Source organism: Populus alba, chromosome 13 (assembly GCF_005239225.2).
Source record: "Populus alba chromosome 13, ASM523922v2, whole genome shotgun sequence".
Classification (NCBI taxonomy): Eukaryota; Viridiplantae; Streptophyta; class Magnoliopsida; order Malpighiales; family Salicaceae; genus Populus; species Populus alba.
This window is the reverse complement of record NC_133296.1, coordinates 7,874,983-7,898,548: the sequence shown is the minus strand read 5'-3', so window position 1 is coordinate 7,898,548 and position 23,566 is coordinate 7,874,983. Positions and strand designations below refer to the sequence as shown.

The 23,566-nt window shown below is 36.9% G+C and overlaps 1 protein-coding gene and 1 pseudogene across 1 annotated transcript; both read left to right on the top strand.

Moving 5' to 3' along the window:
- LOC118040597 (disease resistance protein RPV1-like) lies at positions 1-7,095 on the top strand (annotated as a pseudogene).
- Positions 7,096-13,666: 6,571 nt separating this feature from the next.
- On the top strand, positions 13,667-18,244 carry LOC118040585 (TMV resistance protein N). The gene is made up of 6 exons (XM_035047555.2): positions 13,667-14,155; positions 14,310-15,417; positions 15,525-15,800; positions 15,887-16,546; positions 16,797-17,381; positions 17,498-18,244. Exons 1-6 carry the CDS (start codon positions 13,668-13,670, stop codon positions 18,242-18,244), a joined length of 3,864 nt encoding a protein of 1,287 aa, XP_034903446.1. The 5' UTR covers position 13,667.
- The last annotated feature ends 5,322 nt before the right edge of the window (positions 18,245-23,566 follow it).

Sequence of the window (23,566 nt, the reverse complement as noted above, 5' to 3'; positions counted from 1 at the left end):
ATGCTACTTAAGAGGGAACGTCAGTATGCCGAAAAGGGTATACGACGCATTGGAAGAAGCGCATGTCATTTGGATGCTGTTGCTAAATTCATTTCATGGTTTGAGCAGAATGAACTTGGAGGAGATGACTTTGAAGAAGTGGATGACGTAATTGGAGACCCTACTTATGTGCCTAAAATATAAAACAATTCTGAAATGTATTATTCTTAATATTGTATTTTTTTTTAAGATGATTGGTTGTTTAATTGTGAATTGAATATTTTATGTAATTTAATATTGAATCTTAATAATGAATACTGTATTATTCTGAAACAATATTGTATTATTCTTAATAATGAATCATTTGTTAGACATGTGAGATCCTTTGGCTTATGTAGAATGTAATTAGTTTTAAGGATCATACGAAAGCTTACAATGATTGAGTAATGAATAAATGCCATTAGAATATCATTTTATTCATTATTTGTTTCATGGATTATATTGAGCATCGTATAATACAATTTGTTGAAGTATGTCGATAGACTTTGATTGGCTCACTCACATGAGCAATCACCTCTAGCACTTATAAGGTAAGTAGAGATGAGACTATTTGAGTTTTAATGCTTAATAAGCGACTTGGACGTAGTGGGAGCAATTTTAACTCAAAGTGATTATTAAAAAATCACCTTGGCTAGGACCAAGATGAGGTTCTTAAATAAAAGAATTGGCATGAATGAATTCCCGCCATTCATGTGTCTATTATGATTGAAGCTGAGTATGAAATTATTCATGTGCCACTAATGAAAAATGAACAAATGAGAATTTCTGATTTGAAGTCTATGTTTTTTGCAATAAGACTAAGACTTGTATGGTGTATTTCCTCTAACAAGGAGAGCAACGACATACACTCTGTCTTAAGAAAAGAAAAGAGTAAGCTCCACTATAGCATGTATTTCATACTACATGTGCTAGCGATCATTACAAGATTAAAGAATGGATCCATGCTTCTTTATTATGTGAGTCCTAAAGATCATATCTAAGATCTCAAAATCTTACTCGTTGTGACTTTTAACTATATCATGATGTGATGTATAAATCATCGCTACTTTAGGAGCATATCTTATGGTCATGGAATGATTCGACTTAAAGGAATATTCTTAGAAAAGCGAGTTAATTCAAATTTAATTGATATGAGAGCAAAAGAAAAAATAATTTTAGTTCTACACTTGTTACTTGTATTCACCGGCCAGTATCATATCATTTGAATAAAATTTGATATAATTTAGAATACTTGTAATTGTAAGGATGGATTGAATATAAAATAAGAAAAAAAAAAACATTCTTTAAGCGAAGATTTAATGTCAAAGTCTTCTTTTGATAAAAAGAACCCTTAGCTGTTTTAAAATCACCGACACACTTTGGAATCTCCACCACCAGTAAATGGTTAGAGCTGTCCCAATTAATCTCCACGAAGGTCGCACCCATGTTTTAATATCACCGACACACTTTGGAAATTTAATATATGCAAGTTGTCCGTGGAAATTTATACTTTTTTATTATTATAATGTTATTGTTGGTAGAAACAATAATTTGCAAGAAAGCATTCATAAAAAACTATTGAGCCCTTCCCACCTGAAAAATGTATTATCAGTCTGATGATTTTATTTTTTTTTTATATAGAGGAGGAAAGTACTAATGATACTATCTAATAAAAAAAAAAATAAGGCATATTCTTTTTTTTTATATATATAGTCATTAAAAGTATATTGAAAAGGCCATTAAGTCAATAGTCAAAGCAAAATAAAGGGACAAGACAAAAAGAAAGAAAAAAAAGAATAGACTTAGAAAAAAAAAAAAAATTAATGTACTACAACAAAAACAAAAAATTACCTAAGATTTTTTCTAACCCATGCTCCGGTTCCCTTGGTTGAACAAATGAGATCAAGCTATAACAAAGCAAGGAAATAAATTTATTATTATTTTAAAGATGAGAAAATTATATTCTATACAATCATCAGATTAGCTTAATTAATTACTTGTTAATCAAAGTTAAGCCCTTTTTTTAAGATTATTTTAATAACACATCATATTATGCTTTTCAAAAAGTCGTAAGAGAACATGGACTAAATTATAATTTTATCTAGTTTGCTTCTTAATAAATAATAGAAAAGATATTTTAATATTCACATTAATGATTCATAGACATATGGATGATGCACATGGGTGGCATGGGGACCCTAAACCATTCCTTAAGGTCTATGCTAGCGTGGAGAGAAATCATAACTGCCCATTGTATATAGTCACATTCACTCCTTTAGCTAAGGAGATGAATAAATAAAATAACATAATAATAAATTCCATTGGGTATATACATATAGCAAAACATTATTGCCTGTGAACTTAAAAAATCCACGTAAATAGAGTAAAAACAAAATATTAACTCCGTGTAATCTAACCAACATGGTCAGGTTTTTCGCAACTAGTTTACTTGTCCAAGCCCAATTATATTAACAATAATTTTATATTATTTTTTTAAAAAGGTAAACAACTAGGTTTTAGTAAAAATATTGCCCACATGACCAAGCTCATCAATGAGCTGGGGATATACTCTTTGATGATATTATTTTAACTTTTAACGTTTATCAACATAACCTTATCTCTTTTTTTATTATGATGTTAATGTTGCCCTTCATCTTTGATAATTATTGCATATATAGCTAATAATTTGCAAGAAAGCATTCATATTCTTTCTCCCAAACAATATTGCCTCTACTAGCCTTGATCAGTCCTCGTTACGTTTTTGCTAGTAACTCTTCTTTGCTCCTTTGAAACTACATGTAAATTCAAAAATATGTTCGAGTAGTTGAAATAAATTACCGTCCCCGATTGCTGCAATTTCATAGCTTGTGGAATCCAATCAACACTTTGTTATATAGAGGTATAGAGGTATGGCTACGTACCTCTTCTTTGCTTCTTTCTTGTTTTAATTTCATGTCTTTACTCATAACAATAATTTGAAAGCTTTATGTTCAGATAGACATCATTGATGAGTTTATTGAGTTAATTCCTTGCATGTCTTCTAGAACAAGATCATTCCATTTTAGAATGCCGAAAGAAAAATGCAAACAATCCAAAGATGAAGAAAATGATTCATCCTCGTGAAAGAGAAGAAAAGCTGACCTCAGTAAGCTTTTTAAATGCTATTGTTTTATGCTCTCTGGTTCTTAAACTTGAAGTATTAGGTGACACTCAATGAATGAGTGATTTTCTTAACTTACTCTCTAATAGTAATTGTGTTGAAATACCTACTCAGCACATTCATATGTATTGTCTTTGATAATCACTTCACATATATCCCTTACTAGTTATAATTGCAAGATAGCAGATACCTCCTGCAATCGCTACATTGCCAATTAATCGTGCCTTAATTTCTGCAGCTGCCATGACAGAGCCAGATTCTTCTCCATCTAGACCACAAGGGGCCTATGATGTCTTTTTGAGTTTTAGAGGAGAAGATACTCGCAAGACATTTACAGATCATTTATATACTGCCTTAGTCCAAGCAGGAATCCACACTTTTCAAGATGATGATGAACTTCCTAGTGGAGAAGAAATCTCCGATCATCTCCTTAAGGCAATTCAAGAATCAAAGATATGTATAGTGGTCTTCTCAAAAGGATATGCTTCTTCTAGATGGTGTCTTGATGAACTTTTGGAGATTCTGAAGTGCAAAAATAGGAAAACTGGTCAGATTGCTCTTCCTATATTCTATGACATTGATCCTTCAGATGTGAGAAAACAGAAGGGCAGTTTTGCAAAAGCATTTGTCAAACATGAAGAACGTTCTGAAGAGAAGGTCAAGGAGTGGAGAGAAGCTCTTGAAGAGGCAGGAAATCTATCTGGATGGAATCTTAAAGATATGGCAAATGGGTATGCCTTTTCTCTATAAGATTCAATTCCACACATTTATATATGGAGTCATTCTACATTATATATTTTACAATGTGAAACAATAAAATACTTTTTGAACATACTTAATTCTCTCGCTATTCTCTCGTCTATGAATAGGCATGAAGCAAAATTTATCCAATATATTATCAAGGAAGTGTGGAATAAATTGTATCCCAAGGACATGAATGTTGGTACTCACCCAGTAGGTATTGATCCCCTTGTCAACGAAATCAGAGACTTCATAAGTAATGCAACAGAGAAGGTTTGCATTGTGGGCATACATGGGATGCCAGGAATAGGAAAGACGACTATAGCAAAAGAAGTATTTAATAAACTCTGCGATGAATTCGAGGGGAGCTCTTTTCTTTTGAATGTTAAAGAAAAATCAGAATCTAAGGATATGGTTCTTTTGCAACAACAACTACTTCATGATATTTTAAGACAAAATACTAAGAAGATCAATAATGTTGATAGAGGAAAGGTTCTGATTAAAGAACGACTTCGGCACAAAAGAGTTCTTGTTGTTTTTGACGATGTGGATCGTCCATACCGACTACTTGATTTGATGGGTGAGCCAAGTTGGTTGGGCCCTGGAAGTAGGGTAATAATTACAAGTACAGATGAAAGCTTACTTCTTGAAGCTGATCAAAGATACCATATTCAAGAATTGAACCGGGGTGACTCCCTTCAGCTTTTCTGTAGGCATGCGTTTAGGGACACCAAACCAGCAAAAGATTATGTGGAGCTTTCGAATGATGTAGTTGAATACTGTGGAGGACTTCCTTTAGCTCTTTAGCTCTTAAGGTTTTAGGTTCTTGTTTGTATGGGAAAAACCAAGCTAGATGGGAATCTGTAATTGACAGATTGAGAAAATTTCCAAACAGTGAAATTCAGAAAAAACTTAGAACAAGTTTTGACACACTGGATGAACCTACACTAAAGAATACATTTCTTGATATTGCATGCTTCTTTATTGGTAGAAAGAAAGAATACGTAGCAAAAGTGCTAGAAGGACGTTATGATTACAATCCAGAAGATGATTTCGGAACTCTCATTGAACGGTCTCTGATTAAAGTTGATGATTCTGGAATGATAAGCATGCATGATCTATTACGAGGGATGGGAAGGGAGATCGTTAAGGAAGAGTCACCAGAAAATCCTGCACGAAGGAGCAGAATTTGGAGTCAAGAGGATGCGTGGATAGTACTCAAGATGCAGATGGTAAGAACTCATTGCATGCAGAAAAGCACATTCATTAATTTGTATCCTTATTGTCAAATTTATTACAAGAAATCAGATGAAAGTTCTATTGATTTTTTTTTCTTTTTAAGGGAACAGAAGTTGTAAAGGGCCTTACACTGGATGTGAGAAGATCAGAAGACAAATCACTAAGCACTGGATCATTTACAAAAATGAAATTGTTAAAATTACTCCAAATCAGTGGAGCAGAACTCACCGGATCTTTCGAACGACTTTCTAAAGTGTTGACGTGGATTTGTTGGCTTGAATGTCCTTTGGAATTTTTACCATTCGACTTTTCATTGGACTACGTAGTTGTTATTGATATGCAGTACAGTAACATCAGAGAATTATGGAAGGAAAAAAAGGTGCGAAACATACCAAAATGCCCAAAAATTTGTCTAGAAAACTTTTGATGATTACTTTTTAATGATTTTTCTCTCTGCTCTGACAGATACTCAACAATCTAAAGATTCTTGATCTTAGTTATTCAAAGAACCTTGTTAAAACCCCAAACCTGCACAGTTCAAGTCTAGAGAAACTACTGCTTGAAGGTTGCTCAAGTTTAGTTGAGGTAGATCAATCTATTGGACATTCAAAGTCTCTTGTGTGTTTGAATATTTCGGGGTGCTCACAACTTAAGGAGCTGCCAGAGTGCATGGGTGATATCGAGTCCTTTACTGAGCTTCTAGCAGATGGAATTAACAACGAGCAATTTCTCTTTTCAGTTGGACATTTAAAGTATGTGAGGAAGTTGTCATTGCGCGGACACTGGAAGTGGGACTGGAACTTACCATATCGGCCTTTACCAAATTCTTCTTGGATTTCAGCTTTTCTGCCAACTCCAACTTCCACTATTTGGAGAGTATTGGGAAAGCTAAAACTTGTTAATTGTGGTTTCTCTGAATGTGCAACTAATTCTGTTGATTTTGGAGGTTTTTCCTCTCTTAAAGAGTTGGATCTATCAAAAAATGAGTTCTTCAGTCTGCCTTCTAGCATCAGCATCCTTTCTAAGCTGCAGATTTTGACCATTCAGGAATGCGGAAATCTTATATCAATCCCAGAGCTTCCCTCAAATTTAGAAAATTTGGATACATATGGTTGCAGATCACTGCAATGGGTAAGACTACCAATCCAAGCAAAAAAATATCTAAATCTGGATCTGATTAGTTGTCCGGATTTAATAGAGATTCAAGGCATGGAAGGTCTAAGTACTTATGGCTGGATTATTTCCTATGCTACCAAGAGCAAGTTATCAAATAATTATACGAAAAGTCTTGTTGAGGTACTATTTCTGTCTCTCTTGCACACAAATAATTGACACATACTATATATACATTAATTAATGTCTAATATATACAGACACTGTGCTACGGTGGTTACGGGTATCATATTCTCTTCAATCGCTGTTATACGTTCAGCCACAGAGATAAGTTCACTCTGATTCCAAATTGGTTCAGCTACCGTGGAAAAGGAAGTTTATTATCATTTCATGTACCACCAGTTTTCCAAGGCTTGGTCGTTGGGGTTGCCTGTCAATGCTTGATAGGTCTTTTTGGTGCTGCCAAAGTGTGTATAAAAAATAAAAGCAACGGTATTCAATTGTTTGAAGCATATGTACGCGATTCGGTCGTTAGAAATTGGTTGAGATACGTAAGTACAAGTGAGATGGCAATGGAAGAATATTGTGGAGATGAGGGATTGGAACTGTGCGTGGAACTTGATATGGGAGAAGACGCTGAAGTGTTTGAATGTGGGATCCATGTGATAGTTGAAAAGACAGATTCATTTGAAGGGTCAGAGTGAGATCATGAGTCTGAAGTTGGAAGAGATTCCTTACAGAGGCTTCCTTACAAAGGAATCTCCCTTGTTCTAGTCTTTACAGTAATATTAATTGTGGAATCCAACCAATCCTTTGTTACATAGAGGAATCAACATAAATATGAACACAAAGAATTGAAAGGTGGATTATATAGATCCAGTCCCTTTCCCTCCCTTTAACACAAATTAGCAAATCAACAAACAAGTGATAAGATGAAGGATTTAGCAGTATTTACAGAAAGGTTGATTTGATAGACGAGAGAAGAATGAAGAAATCTATATGTAATCTGCCTTTTACTTTTCTGTTTTTGATTGATTAATCCTTTCTACAGTTAGTTAGTATATATACATGCAACTGTAACAACTTAACTGCATGTAACTAACTTCTCTAACTAACTAACTGATTGATTCATTACTAATAGATTTATGCACTATTATACATATTATTCACTGTACTCTAACATCCCCCCACAAGATCAGGCGGGTAAACAACTAAGCCTGAGATTGCAACAATGAGTACGAAATAGTGGGGCACTCAACCCCTTGGTGAGTATATCAGCGAAATGTTCTTGTGAGGAGACAAATTGGACTGACAATTGCTTATGTGAAACGCGTTCTCGAACAAAATGCACATCAACCTCAATGTGTTTGGTCTGTTGATGCTGAACAGGATTGAAGGAGAGAGCAATGACAGAGAGATTATCACAAAAAAGAACAGGGATATGAGGTAATGAAATATGCAAGAAGACTAATAACTGCTTTAACCAATCCACCTCAGCCGTAATAAAGGATAAGGCACGATACTCAGCTTATGTGGATGATCGGGACACTGTTTGTTGCTTCTTGGAGGACCAAGAGATAGGATTGTGTCCCAAAAAGATGACCAAACCAGTAGTAGACCGTCTGTCATTAGGATCCCCTGCCCAATCAGCATTACTGAAAGCCTTTAACTGCAAGTCCCCTTTAGTATAAGACAGACCAAGATGCAGAGTGCCCTTAAGGTAACGCAAAATTCGTTTCACAGCAGTGAAGTGGGACACCATCGGATTTTGCATGAATTGGCAAACTTGGTGGACAAAAAATGCAATGTCAGGTCGTGTAAAAGTTAAGTACTGCAAAGCTCTTACAATGCTGCGATATGTTGTAGGATTAGAATATGGTGCTCCATCCTCTTTGAGAAGGCGATGAGAAGGAAGACACGGGGTATCACATGCTTTAGCATCAACCATCTCAGATTTAAGCAGTAATTCCTCAATATATTTGGATTGAGAAAAAAACAAGCCTGTAGATGTATGAGTGATCTGGATGCCCAAGAAGTAATGAAGAGAACCTAAGTCTGTGATGTCAAACTCGGTTGTGAGGGCTTGGATAACCTGCAAGATTGCAGCAGATGCACTGCCTGTGATGATAATGTCGTCCACACAGAGGAGCAGTACAACAATATGGGAACCAACATGCTTGACAAACAAGGAAGGATTAGAATATGTTGTGAGAAAACCCAAGGAAGGTAGAAACTGAGTAAACCGATCATTCCATGCTCTAGGTGCCTATTTTAAACCATAGAGAGCTTTATGTAGTTTGCACACAAGCTGGGGATGCAATAAATCTTCAAAACCAGGAGGCTGAGACATGTAAACTTCTTCTTGAAGGATGCCATGCAGGAATGCATTCTTGACGTCTAATTGTTTGAGGGGCCAACCGAAGTGAGCAGCAAGTGCAAGAATTAGTCTAACAGTGGTAGGTTTCACCACAGGACTGAAGGTGTCACCATAATCCAAGCCAGGTTCCTGACTAAAACCTTTGGCCACCAGCCGGGCTTTGTGCTTAGCAATTGAGCCATCTGAATGACGTTTAATCTTGAAAACCCATTTGCATCCCACCAAGTTTCGCTTTGCTGGTAAAGGAACAAGACTTCGGGTGCCTTGAGTATGTAAGACATGAATTTCAGATTGCATGGCCTGTAACCACACAGGGGTTTTAATGGCAGACTTGTAAGTAGCTGGTTCTATTAAAGACAGATCATCTGCACGAAGATCCTGAATACTAGCTAAGAATGCCTTGCGCTTATGAATGCCACTCTTGCTTCTGGTTTGCATGGGATGCATATTTAGAGAAGGAATGGACAAGACAACTTGAAGGTTGTCAGGATTAAAAGTAGTAGAACTAATACTGATATCAGCCGCCACAGGAGGAGAAGAGGCTTGAGTAGAAGCAGTAATGGATGGAGAATTAGGAGAAATTGTAGATAAGACAGGTATATGATGGGAAGAAGACCTAGAGATGGAAGGGATAACTGTGTTTTCTGTAGTAACAAGAGGCATAGGACATAAGGAGGAGGAATGGGATGAGGATGACTGAACTGTGGGCACGGATACATGAGAAAATACAGGATATGGAAATTGATTTTCATAAAAAATAACTTGTCTTGAAACAAACAAACGCAGAGTAGGCACATGATAGCACAAATAACCTTTGTACCTGATGCCATATCCAAGAAATACACACTTTGAGGTTTTAGGCTGCAATCTGTTGTGATTATAAGGGCGAAGAAGAGGAAAACAAGCACAACCAAATATCCTAAGATGATCAAGATTTGGAGAGGATCCAAATAACATTTCAAAGGGAGATTTTTGAAGAAGAATTGGAGTGGGCATTCGGTTGATGAGATATGTAGCTGTTAAGCATGCATAGGACCAAAATTGAGATGGTAATTTGGCTGTGTGCAAGAGAGTGATTGTGGTTTCCATAATGTGACGGTGTTTCCTCTCGACTATCCCATTCTGTTTATGGGTGTGGGGACACGAGAGGTGATGAGCAATACCTTTGTCAATAAGGAATTGTTACAGACGATTGCATGTGTATTCCCCCCCCCCATCAGTCTGCAGAGTTTTGACAGTTGCAGAATATTGTGTAACAATAAAGGAATGGAAGGCAACAAAAGTAGAGAACAAATTAGACTTGTTGATTAAGGGGAACAACCAACAATACCGTGTGCATTCATCAACAAAGATAGTATAATATCTATAACCATCCACTGAAATATACGGGGCAGGTCCCCATAAATCAATATGGATAGTGGCAAATGGAGAAGAAACTTTCCCTGCAAGACATGGATGACACATTGTAGAGGAAGAAGTTTTTGAAACAGGAATATGAGCTTTATTAAGCATGAGAGAGACTACAGAATTTGTGGGATGTCCTAACCTATGATGCCATAAATTAGACTAAACAAGTTGGCCAAGGAATGCCTGAGCTGGAGATGGCTGAGTAGGAGATGATGATGAATGAGCATGGATGGGATACAGACCATTACTGCACAAGCCTCTGTAAAGAATCCTCCTTGTGGCCGATGTATAGATAAGAGATTCTAAGTTAATTTTGGGACAAAGAGCACAGAATCTAGCTTGAGTGAGGACATAGATGAGTTAATAGTAGATTGACCAACATGAGATACTAGCAAACCTTCACCATTGGCAGTTTGAATTGTGTCAGTTGTTGGATATGGTGAGGCTAATGTCAGATTATTGAAGTATGCTGTCATATGATTCGTGGCACCAGAATCCGTGAGCCATAATTGAGAAGGTCCAGAGGAATGGGATGCCATAGGTGCAGGGGTGACCATGGTGTGCATGGCTTGCATAAGAGGCTGTGAGTCTGGACAATGAGCAGGAGAGAATGTGGGATGTGGTAAGGGGGTGCGATATGGAGATTGTTCCATAGCAGAGGATTGTATGGGATAGGACTGATGAGATGGATAAGTAGTAGTAGAAGGCATGCCAATATAATTTGGGCCTTTGCCATTATAAAAACAGAACCAGGTAGTGTGATTGATTCTGCCACATATATGACATTTGGATTTCTTATAGGAAGAAGCATCACAAAACGGGGCAGTATGTCCCTCAGAATTGCATACTGACAGATTGGCATCATAGATGCAGGGTGATTGTGAAATGGCTGATTTGGGGAAGAACCAAGAACTCCAGGATTAGGGGCCGATTGTGCATGTGTCATAGAAGAGAACACTGGTCTAGAGTGAATTTGTTTAGATCCCTGAATAAACCGACCTCTGCTAGTGTGTCTATTCCCACTATACGCCTTAAATCCTCTGTGAGCATTCTGAGATGAATTATGATTCAGAGAAAAACCTGTAGTTGCAGCCATTGCTGTCATTAAAGGAACATGAGCTGAGGCCTCTATAATTACTTTTTCTGCAAGCAACTGTGAACGAAAATCATGCAATGAGATTACACTCTCACGTCCCCTTATAACACATCTGAATGTGTTATACTCACTAGGTAAGCCATTGAGAGCCAGGATAACAATATCTTCATCAGAAAAGTATACACCAGCAGCTGAAAGATAGTCCCTAGCTTCTTTAATGCGATGAAGATATTGTGAGATTGAGTTTGCTCCTTTCTTGATTGTTTGAAGGTTAGATTCATATGAAAAATGCTAGTTCTAGACACAGTTGAAAACTGTTCTTTCAATCGATTCCACAGATATTTGGAGCTGGTGCTACAAATTGCACAAGACATAACAATAGGTGATAATGTAGCAGTAATCAGTTGCATGATGGCTCGGTCATGCATTTTCCAGATTATGAATTCATCATTTTGAGAAGTAGTGATTCCAGATTCGCATGAAGCTATGCTGAGTTGAGGTGGACAATGAATTGATCCATCAACATATCCCATAATGCCATTGCTTTCAAGCAGAAGTTGGAGCTGAAAGTTCCAATTGAGGTAGTTTGAATCATCTAGCTTGACATTAACAGACATAGGAATAGAAGGAATGAGAGCTGTGATTGGAGATTGCAAGAGTTGAAGTTGTGAAGCATTCACCATTGAAAGATTAGTAGATTACAAGTCAGAGATCAAAATGTGTAAAAGAAGAGATAGTGCGGAAGCAAGAATACCAAGGATCTTCAAGCGTGAGCTAACTGCTCTAATACCATGATAAGATGAAGGATTTAGCAGTATTTACAAAAAGGTTGATTTGATAGACGAGAGAAGAATGAAGAAATCTATATGTAATCTGCCTTTTACTTTTCTGTTTTTGATTGATTAATCCTTTCTACAGTTAGTTAGTATATATACATGCAGCTGTAACAACTTAACTACATGTAACTAACTTCTTTAACTAACTAACTGATTGATTCATTACTAACAGATTTATGCACTATTATACATATTATTCACTGTACTCTAACAACAAGAACAAAAAAGTGGTTATAGCTGTCCCATGTATATGCAAGTTGTCCGCGGAAATTTATACTTTTTGATTATGAAGTTACTGTCGGGTTTCTCAAAAACACGGTAGAAATAATAATTTTATTTTTTAAATAATAAATATATTTTATATGAATAAAATTAATAATAAATATCAGATTACACCTACGAACCAAAAAGGAGGGCTGAGAGATGGAAGCAGCCTCATGCATGGAGACGGGAGCGTGAGGGCGAGGGTCTTCTGAGAGATGGAAAATTATGCCATTTGATTGTGATGCTGCCAATGACATACCTAACAACGCGGTTTTGTAATCAATGCTGCAGACGGGGGAGAAAGATTCAGAGCGTCTTTTACAGTCTGAAAGAGAATTGTATTTTAAATGATTTTTATTAAAAAAATATATTAAAATAATATTTTTTTTTTATTTTTAAAAAATCATTGCAACAACCCTAATCAATCAGCATTAACAACCAGGAAATTACCTTGATCACACGCTGCTAAAGAAATCTCCAAGCTCCTATTCCTATATATGATACCCTTCATCTTTGATAATTATTGCTAATAATTTGCAAAAAGGATTTATATTCTTTCTCCGAAACAATATTGCCTCTACTATCCTTCAGTCCTCATTACTTTACTCTTCAGCTAACCTTTCTGAGAGCTGCAATTTGATCTTTAAAGTCGCCAGGTTGGTGGAATCCGAACAACTCAAACACCATATTGAGGTAACCTTTGCGATTGTTGCTTCTGATTGCATGAATGCATGTAGTTTTACAGCAATATTAACACTAAGAAGATTGCGAAACAAGATAATTGCTACATGGGATTTTATACTGTCATGTTTTAGCTAGTATATAACCCTTCTTTGCTTCTTTGAAACTACATTTAAATTGAAAAACAAATTGAAAAATACGTTTGGGTAGTTGAAATAAATTACCGTCCCCGATTGCTAACCTCTCTCCCTGATTGCTGCAATTTCATAGCTTGTGGAATCCAACCAACCCTTTGTTATATAGAGGTATAGAGGTATGGCTACGTACCTCTTCTTTGCTTCTTTCTTGTTTTAATTTCATGTCTTTACTCATAACAATAATTTGAAAGCTTTATGTTCAGGTATAGACATCTTTGATGAGTTTATTGATGAAAATTTTCTATTTAGCTCAAAAAATATCTTTGTGTTGAACCACGCAGTTAATAAAATTACTCGTCCTCGCGAAAGAGAAGTAAACTTAAAGTATTAGTTGAACCTCAATGAATGGATGATTTTCTTACCTTACTCTCTAATAGTAATTGCGTTGAAATTCCTACTCAGCACATTCATGTATATGTATTGTCTTTGATGATCACTTCACATGTATCCCTTACTAGTTAGATTTGCAAGATAGCAGATACCTCCTGCAATCGCTTCATTGCTAATAATTAATCGTGCCTTAATTTCTGCAGCTGCCATGACAGAGCTAGATTCTTCTCGATTTAGACCACAAGGGGCCTATGATGTCTTTTTGAGTTTTAGTGGAGAAGATACTCGCAAGACATTTACAGATCATCTATATACTGCCTTAGTCCAAGCAGGAATCCACACTTTTCGAGATGATGATGAACTTCCTAGAGGAGAAGAAATCTCTTATCATCTCCTCAAGGCAATTCGAGAATCAAAGATATCTATAGTGGTCTTCTCAAAAGGATATGCTTCTTCTAGATGGTGTCTTGAAGAACTTGTGGACATTCTGAAGTGTAAATATAGGAAAACTGGTCAAATTGCTCTTCCTATATTCTATGACATCGATCCTTCAGATGTGAGAAAACAGACCGGCAGTTTTGCAAAAGCATTTGTTATACATGAAGAACGTTCTAACGAGAAGGTGAAGGAGTGGAGAGAAGCTCTTGAAGAGGCAGGAAATCTATCTGGTTGGAATCTCAAAGATATGGCAAATGGGTATGCCTTTTCTCTATCCGATTCACTTCCACACATTTATATATGGAGTCATTATACATTATCTATTTTACAATGTGAAACAATAAAATACATTTTGAACATACTTCATTGTCTCGCTATTAATGACTAATGACTTGCTTTTGTCCATAAACAGGCATGAAGCAAAATTTAACCAAGAGATTATCAAGGATGTGCTAACTAAATTGGACCCCAAGTACTTACATGTTCCTAAGCACCTAGTAGGTATTGATCCGCTTGCTCACAATATTTTTCACTTTCTAAGTACTGCAACAGATGATGTACGCATTGTGGGCATACATGGGATGCCAGGAATAGGAAAGACGACTATAGCAAAAGTTGTATTTAATCAACTCTGCTATGACTGTGGATATGGATTCGAGGGAAGCTCATTTCTTTTGAATGTTAAAGAAAAATCAGAATCTAAGGATATGGTTCTTCTACAACAACAACTTCTTCATGATATTTTAAGACAAAATACTGAGAAGATCAATAATGTTGATAAAGGAAAGGTTCTGATTAAAGAACGACTCTGGCGTAAAAGAGTTCTTGTTGTTGTTGATGATGTATATCATCTAAACCAATTAAATGCTTTGATTGGAGAGCGAAGCTGGTTTGGTCCCGGAAGTAGGGTGATAATTACAACTAGAGATGAACGCTTACTTCTTGAAGCTGATCAAAGATACCAGGTTCAAGAATTGTACCCAGATGAGTCCCTTCAGCTATTCTGTCAGCATGCGTTTAGGGACACTAAGCCAGCAAAAGATTATGTTGAGCTTTCGAATGATGTAGTCGAATACTGTGGAGGACTTCCTTTAGCTCTTGAGGTTTTAGGTTCTTGTTTGTTTGGGAAAAACCAAGCTAGATGGGAATCTGTAATTGACAGATTGAGAAAATTTCCAAACTGTGAAATTCAGAAAAAACTTAGAACAAGTTTTGACACACTGGATGAACCTACACTAAAGAATACATTTCTTGATATTGCATGCTTCTTTATTGGTAGAAATAAAGAATACGTAGCAAAAGTGCTAGAAGGACGTTATGATTACAATCCAGAAGATGATTTCGGAACTCTCATTGAACGATCTTTGATTAAAGTTGATGATTCTGGAACAATAAGCATGCATGATCTATTACGAGGGATGGGAAGGGAGATCGTTAAGGAAGAGTCACCTGAAAATCCTGCACGAAGGAGCAGAATTTGGAGTCAAGAGGATGCGTGGATAGTACTCAAGATGCAGATGGTAAGAACTCAATGCATACAGAAAGGCACATTCATTTGTATCTTTATTGTCAAACTTATTACGAACAATCATATGAGAGTTCTATTGATTTTTTTTTCCTATTTTAGGGAACAGAAGTTGTCAAAGGCCTTACACTGGATGTGAGAAGATCAGAAGACAAATCGCTAAGCACTGGATCATTTACAAAAATGAAATTGTTAAAATTACTCCAAATCAATGGAGCAGAACTCACCGGATCTTTCGAGCGGCTTTCTAAAGTGTTGACGTGGATTTGCTGGCTTGAATGTCCTTTGGAATTTTTACCATCCAACTTTTCACTGGACTACGTAGTTATTATTGATATGCAGTATAGTAACATCAGAGAACTATGGAAAGAAAAAAAGGTGCGAAACATACAAAAATGCCTAAAATTTTGTCTAGAGAACTTTTGATGATTACTTATTAATGATTTTCCTCACTGCTCTCATAGATTCTCAACAATCTAAAGATCATTGATCTCAGTTATTCAAAGAACCTTGTTAAAACCCCAAACCTGCACAGTTCAAGTCTAGAGAAACTACTGCTTGAAGGTTGCTTAAATTTAGTTGAGGTAGATCAATCTATTGGACATTCAAAGTCTCTTGTGTGTTTGAATATTTCGGGGTGTTCACAAGTTAAGGAGCTGCCGGAGTGCATGGGTGATATTGAGTCCTTCACTGAGCTTCTAGCAGATGGAATCAACAACGAGCAATTTCTCTCTTCAGTTGGATATTTAAAGTTTGTGAGGAAGTTGTCATTGTGCGGATACTGGCAATGGAACTTACCATATCGGTCTTCACCAAATTCTTCTTGGATTTCAGCCTTTCGAATAACTCTAACTTCCACTATTTGGAGAGTATTGGGGAAGCTAAAACTTGTTAATTGTGGTTTCTTTGAACGGGCAACTAATTCTGTTGATTTTGGAGGTTTTTCCTCTCTCGAAGAGTTGGATCTATCAAGAAACGAGTTCTTCAGTCTGCCTTCTGGCATCGGCATCCTTTCTAAGCTGCGGTTTTTGACCATTCAGGAATGTGGAAATCTTGTATCAATCCTAGAGCTTCCCTCAAATTTAGAACATTTGGATGCATTTGGTTGCAAATCAATGCAATGGGTAAGACTACCAATCCAAGCAAAAAAATATCTACATCTGGATCTGTTTGGTTGTCCGGATTTAATAGAGATTGAAGGCATGGAAGGTCTAAGTAATCATGGCTGGTTTATTTTTTCTGTTATCAAGAACAAGTTATCAAATAATTATAAAAAAAGTCTTGTTGAGGTACTATTTTTGTCTCTCTTGCACACAAATAAGCACACAATTGGCACATACTATATATACATTAATTAATGTCTGATATATACAGGCACTGTGCTACGGTGGTTACGGATATCAAATTCTCTTCAATTGTTGTTATACGTTCAGCCACAGAGATAAGTTCAGTATGATTCCAAATTGGTTCAGCTACCGTGGAAAAGGAACTTCATTATCATTTCATGTACCTCCAGTTTTCCAAGGATTGGTCGTTGGGGTTGCCTGTCAATGCTTGATAGGTCTTTTTGGTGCCGCCAAATTGTGTATACAAAATAAAAGCAACGGTATTCAATTGTTTGAAGCATACGTATGCGATTCATTCGCTAGCAATTTGATGACATACATAAGTACAAGTGAGATGGAAATGGAAGAATACTGTGAAGATGAGGAATTGGAACTGTGCATGGAACTTGATATGGGAGAAGACACTAAAGTGTTTGAATGTGGGATCCATGTGATAGTTGAAAAGACAGATTCATTTGAAGGGTTAGAGTGGGATCATGAGTCTGAAGTTGGAAGAGATAGAGTTATATCTGCACCACCATATCTGTCTCAGTGTCCGTTGTACAATTTCATTGAGATTGCTGGCAAGCAAGGTCTAAGTAATTTATCAAAATATACCAAGGATGTTCTTGAGGTACCATGTCTGTCTCTCTTGCACACAAATAAACACACACACACACACACACACATTATATATATATTAATCGGTGTCTAAAATCTCAACATTCCTTGAATTCAATATTTATGCAGAGAATCTTCGATTTTCGCGAGTATTTTACTCTATCATTCCATAATGGTTCTGCTATGATTGGAGAAGGATGTTCATTATCATTTGATATACCTCCAGATTTCAAAGGCTTGGTCATTGTGGCTGGCTGTTCAGGTGGTGGGAATCAAGAATTCAAGGCTATTATAAAAAATAAAAGCGACGGTGTTCAATTGTTCGAAGCTACACATGCAAGACCCTATTTCCATAGTAGGTGGCTAAGAGTCGTAAGTAGACGTGAGATGGCAATGGAAAATTACCGTGGAAATGCTGGATTGGAACTACATGTGTTATTGAGGTCCGAAAACAGTGAAGTGGTACGATGTGGGATCCATGTGATAGAGACATTTCCATTTGGATGGAACAACTACGATCAAACTCTAGCGTTGGATCATGACATTTACAAGCAAGAGTCTTTTGAAGGTTCAGAGGGGGATCATGACATTGACTACTACGAGACTTCATTTGAAGGGTCAGGATCGTCGGATCATGAGATTGACAACCAAGAGTTCGAAGTTGAAAGCGATGGAACAATAACTTCACCACCATATCATCTGCTTCATCATCCCCGTCATGGTTCGATGAGGTTTTCTACAAGGCAGCAGTGGAAAGCTTTTTTAATTCAGGCGATCAGCCTATGGAAAATGAAAATCATGCAAAAATTCTCACCTGAATATCTCAATTCGTCGAAGGATTGGTTTAAGAAAACTCCCCATTTTATGCCCACTTAGCTATGATATTATCATATTGTTGGGTAAAATCAACCAAATCAAAGGTTGACTTATTTTTAATTTTGAAGTCTTGTTTCTTGTTAGATAGATAATGTCTTAAACAAGTTATGAAGTTTTTTATAGATAAATTATTATGTTGTAAATTTATTTAAAAAGACTATGATATTTAGGCATAAACATATTATGGATCAAATTTCATAATATTATTTATTATTATTGATTAAAGAATTTATTTAATATCTTTATAGAATAAAATATTTTAAAATTTAGTCTCATAATAGATAAATTTTTTATTTGTTATGAAGGGTTAAATAAGAGAATGTTTTCTTCTTCATTGTACTATTAATTAAAAAAAGAATTCATGGATCCAATTACTTGTCATGTATTAGAGAGCAAACACAAAGAGTAAGCACAAGGATATATATGAAGAAAGATAAAAATTGAAAATTTAGAATTATTATAAAATCAACAGTAGAATCATGATTTTACCTAATTTTAGTCTTGTAAATTTGGAATTATTGCACTGCCTTGTCAAAATTCAAAAGGGTCAAGATTTTTTTAACAAAAACAAAAAAAAACTAAAGAAAAAAAAAAGAAGCTTTCGGATCACATTACCAAATAAAATATACTAGTCACCAGCCGAAAATCCCTTAAAACCTATGAAAGAATCAACATAAATATGAACACAAAGAAAAAGAAAAATATAGTTTTTATCATGCTTGTTGCTACCCAATTTTTGACCCATGTTTTTGATATATTTTCAAAAAAATTCAAAAATAGAGAAAAACAAAGAAAATCCAAAAAAATATGTTTTTTAATATATTTTCATCATTTTAGCATTTTCAACGTCGTCTAAAAAAGAATTTAAATTTTTAAGGGTCTTTCGAACGCATTCGACTTTTCACGCGTCATTTTTAAAATCATTGATTTTCCTCATCGAGTCGACGTTGATATTGCTCGTTTTCAAAAAATACAAAAAAATTAAGAAAAAAATCAAATTTACAAAAAGAAAGAAATTGAGGGACCAATTTGAAAACCTAGCAATATTTCCACCTATAAATACTGGTTTTCTCAACACATTCAGGGGGGCAATTTTGAGAATTGAGGGGAGAGACAACCCAAAAACAAAACCCTAATTCTATCTCTTCTCCAAGCCACCGCTTGGCCAGCCCCCCTCCGACTCCCCTTGAATTTTTTTTCTCCTGAAGCCAAGCCGGCCGCCCCCCTCCCCTGCCTTGAATTTTTTTGATCCCCCACACAGACCCCTCTAACCGGAACAACCAAAGCCGCCTCACCATCTCCTCCCACTCTCCCTCGCCCTCTGCCAAACAAACCAGCCGCCACTCTCACTCTCCCTTTCCCCGGCCAAGACGCCTGATCTCCCTCATCCCTCTCTCGGTTGCAGCAAAAAAAAAAAAGGGACCAAACCAGCCTCATTTTCCTTACTTCTCCCCTCAGCCGCAACCTCTGACCATCTCTCGGTCACCCACACTCCCCTCTCTTTCAGACCAAACAAATCACCTTCTAATTTTCCTTCTCAGCCGCCAGCCCCCACCTGGATTTTTTTTTCTTTCTTCTTCCTCTTCCCCGGCTAGCTTGCTAACAACCACAACAGCCATCCACTTCCCTCTCTCGGCTGCACTCTGACCGGCCTCTCTCTCAGCCACCGAGAACGCCGCCTTCCAGCCCGCAGGCCACGGTCTCCCTCCTGAGCACAGACGCGGTGAAGCTTCGTTCATCGGCGCATATCGGCCTCCAGCAGCGCCGTCCACATCCGGCCACAGATCCACCATCAACTAGCCGCCGCCCAACTACCTGAAGCAGAGAAGAAGATGGCGAAGCCTCAAAAAAGATCCCAAAACTGAGAACAAACCGACCACCTGAAGAAGGAGAAAATGGCGAACCGAGAGAGAACATAAGGATTCGAACGGATCTGAAAAATAACCAAATAAAATCGACTGCTTGTGTTCTTTTCTTTGTTTGCAGGTGACGCTGGGTGTTACCACCAGCAGAGAAGAGAAGAGAAGGAGAAAACAGGGTAGATCCGCTCGTTTCCGGCATGTTCGGCGGCGCGTGAACCCACGCGCCGCCAGTGACGGTGGCGCGTGGGAGGACGCGCCGCTACTGTTCCTGCACACTGTTCCGGCTTGCAGAAGGGTCTCCCTGTAATTTCAGATTGTGTTGGGGCTAATTTTTGTAATTGTAAAAATTGTTTAGTGTATTTTTTTTTTGTTTAGTTGACTTTTTTATAATTTGTTTTGTTGATGTAACAAAAAAAGAAAAGAAAAAACAAAGAAAAGGAAAGAAAAGAAAAGAAGAAAAGAAAATATAGTGAAAGTTTATGTGTGTGTTTGTATGTTTTTATTTATTTATTTATGATAAAATTGCAAAGAATAAAGAAGAATTTAATATTTTGATTGGATCACGGTCAAGAATTATTAACTTATACGTAAGTTGTATTTCTAATATCCGATGAAAAGATAAAATTTTAAAACTTCTTTAACACGTCAAAATCACAAAGCAGCTTGCCTCAGGTAGGGTGCGTTATGGGTGCTAATACCTTCCCTAACCACAACCAATCCCTTACCCGTGAATCTCTGACAAGACCAGTACATTCGGTTTCCTAGTAGCCCGCAATCAATTACTAGGTGGCGACTCCAACGAACCAATTCAAGCAACAACAACAACGAGAAAAAAATCGCCAGCCGTTGCCGCAAGGATTTTCCGACGTGCGACAGAATGACGACTTCACTGGGGAAGGTACTGTTTCTGACATTATCTTTTTGTTAATATTTATTTCCATGTATTTTATAGAATTGTCTCATGCATCACCTGTATTTATTTTTGAAAGCACACACAAACTTCTAGGTTAAGTGGGGAACTAGCGATCTGCCCTAAGACTATTGGTCAGGGTTCAGATGCGTGAAACACCCAACTCATATCTGAGTGTCTGCTTGGTAATGGTGGGTATACGTGCCTTAACTATTCCTTGCAACGCCCCCATGCTGTCTTTACGAAGAACGTCACTGGGCAAATATGAGACCCTTTTGAGACCAGATAGAAAGCCTACCCATGTTCACATAATGAATAGAACCTGTCCTTAGGTTGTATGTGTTATCGTTATTTGCATCAGGGCAAACCCTTCTTGAAACATCTTGAACTCAAGACTTATGGGTGACACATTAGCCGTCACTCCGAAAATTTTCATTGTAGAGTTTGGGCAAAACTCACGATTCTTGTTCCATCATACAAGAGTTACGACCATATTGTCACCCCTCGAAGGGCGAGTTCGTCATATAGATTACATGTTCATACATTTGTCATGCATGCACCAGAATGAAAAGTAGGTCCCCTACGAGTCCACAACACCTGACTTTGAACGAAGAAAAGTACGAAAGATGAATAGTGTGCTTGCCGAAAAGTTCATTTTTAAGAAGAGTTGGAGTTTCTAAAGACATGTGTGACTCGCCTCTAGCTTACTCGAGTAGATACTGAAAAATAACTCTAGGAAAGTTCCTTCCAACCGACCTATCATCTTTGTTCAAAACCCAACAATGACTTTGCCCGAAGAAATTGGGGACAAACATGGTCAAGAGCCTCGACACAATCATGTATTTTTGTACAAGTTTTGGTGGGAAGGCTGACCGAAGGGGAATTGCACCACCGGTGCATAATGGAGCCTATTCTTGTTCTGAAAAAAAAAAAAAAAAAACCTTAGTTTGATCATGCCTGCAAAATTCTTGATTTTTGTTTCAACCTATTCCAGTTTTTGTTGGTAACTTGGCTCAAAATTCCACAACACTTTCCTTGTCAAATGAGCCTTTCTTGTTAATAAGATCATGTGTTTATAACATACCTTCAATTTTGTTGTTTTTTCATGCAAATAACATATTGAGCATAACCTTTAAGCATAAAACCATCACACCAAGAATCTTTGGGTTTGTTTTCCTTTCTTTCAAAACTATGCATGATCGCACATCAGGATTTTTGGGAATTCAAAGTCTAGTACAAAAACAGAAATCATGTTGATATTTGTCCAAAACAAACAAGTTCTGGAAATTCAGGTGATTCCTTAAAAAGGTAACCATACACCTAGAAAACCTAAAAAAAAAAAAAAACAAAACAAACCTATGAAGTGACTCCAAAAGCTGAGTTTTATTTGAATGAATAATGAGAAATCACATTGTATACTCGCATGAAAGCAAGGCTTACCGATCCTAAATGCATGAGTTTGAAATGAAGAAAGGATCATTTGCAGTCCCCTTTTGAGCCTTATGCTTTTCTTGAGATAAATAACCTTGGCTAGGATCACACCCTACACTGGGGGCAAGTGCGATGACATAGAGAAAGCCTCAATGATTGAAAATGCTCAAGCAATACTAGGGGGCATAAAAGAAAATTCTCAATCATCAAAGGTTCCCAAACAAAGCTTGGGGGCATGAAGAAAAATCCAAAGGATCCAAAAGTTTTGAGCATAAAAGCAAAAACAATATGATGATGATCAAAACAATATGAAGAAACACAAAAGCAAAGAGAAAGAGCCTAAGCCCAAACACTTGGGGCACGATAGATCGATTTTGAAAAGACATTCAAATGACAAAAGGTCAAGAAACAAGCACAAGTGATCTTTAGTTTTGAAATCCCTTAAACACTTTTTGAGCCTACAAATATCATTTTCTTCATAACCAAGAGCCCAAGCCTACATTACGTGCCTAATCAAGCCCTTTCTAATCAAAGGCAAACGATCTGGATCGGTAGGTAATCCTTTCTCATGTGAACCAAATCATTATTCATGCAAATAAAATGAATGCTTTCAAGACTGGATCTTTGAAACTCTCATATTAAATCTTGAACTATTTCGTCTAGCCGAATGTCACTTCATATTTTTCACCAAAAGCCAAAACAAAACGTTTTCATCACTTCTAATAACCTCTCCATAGGAATCACTTGAATTTCTTCAGAATGAGTGTGCTTTCAATCAATGTCAAAATAATTTCTGTGTCTGGAATAGCTTTGGAATTCCAAAAATTTTGCATGAAAACAGCTCCTTGTCAAACCTTCCTTCATATAGCCTCATCCCTAAACCTGAATTGAACACTTGGGGGCATGATCAAGCTAGAGGACAGTAAAATAACATCTGGTAGAGTTGGCTCCATGATTCCTATTCTAAGAAAATGTCAAGCAAAATTGGCAACCATTGAGATAAAGAGGCGGAGGACAAAGAAGTATGATGATATCAAGTCTTTCCTAGAGGTCAAGATCACAAGAGATGACTCAAGTAAGCAAGAGCAAAAAAGCGATCAAAGTTCACTGCCAACACTC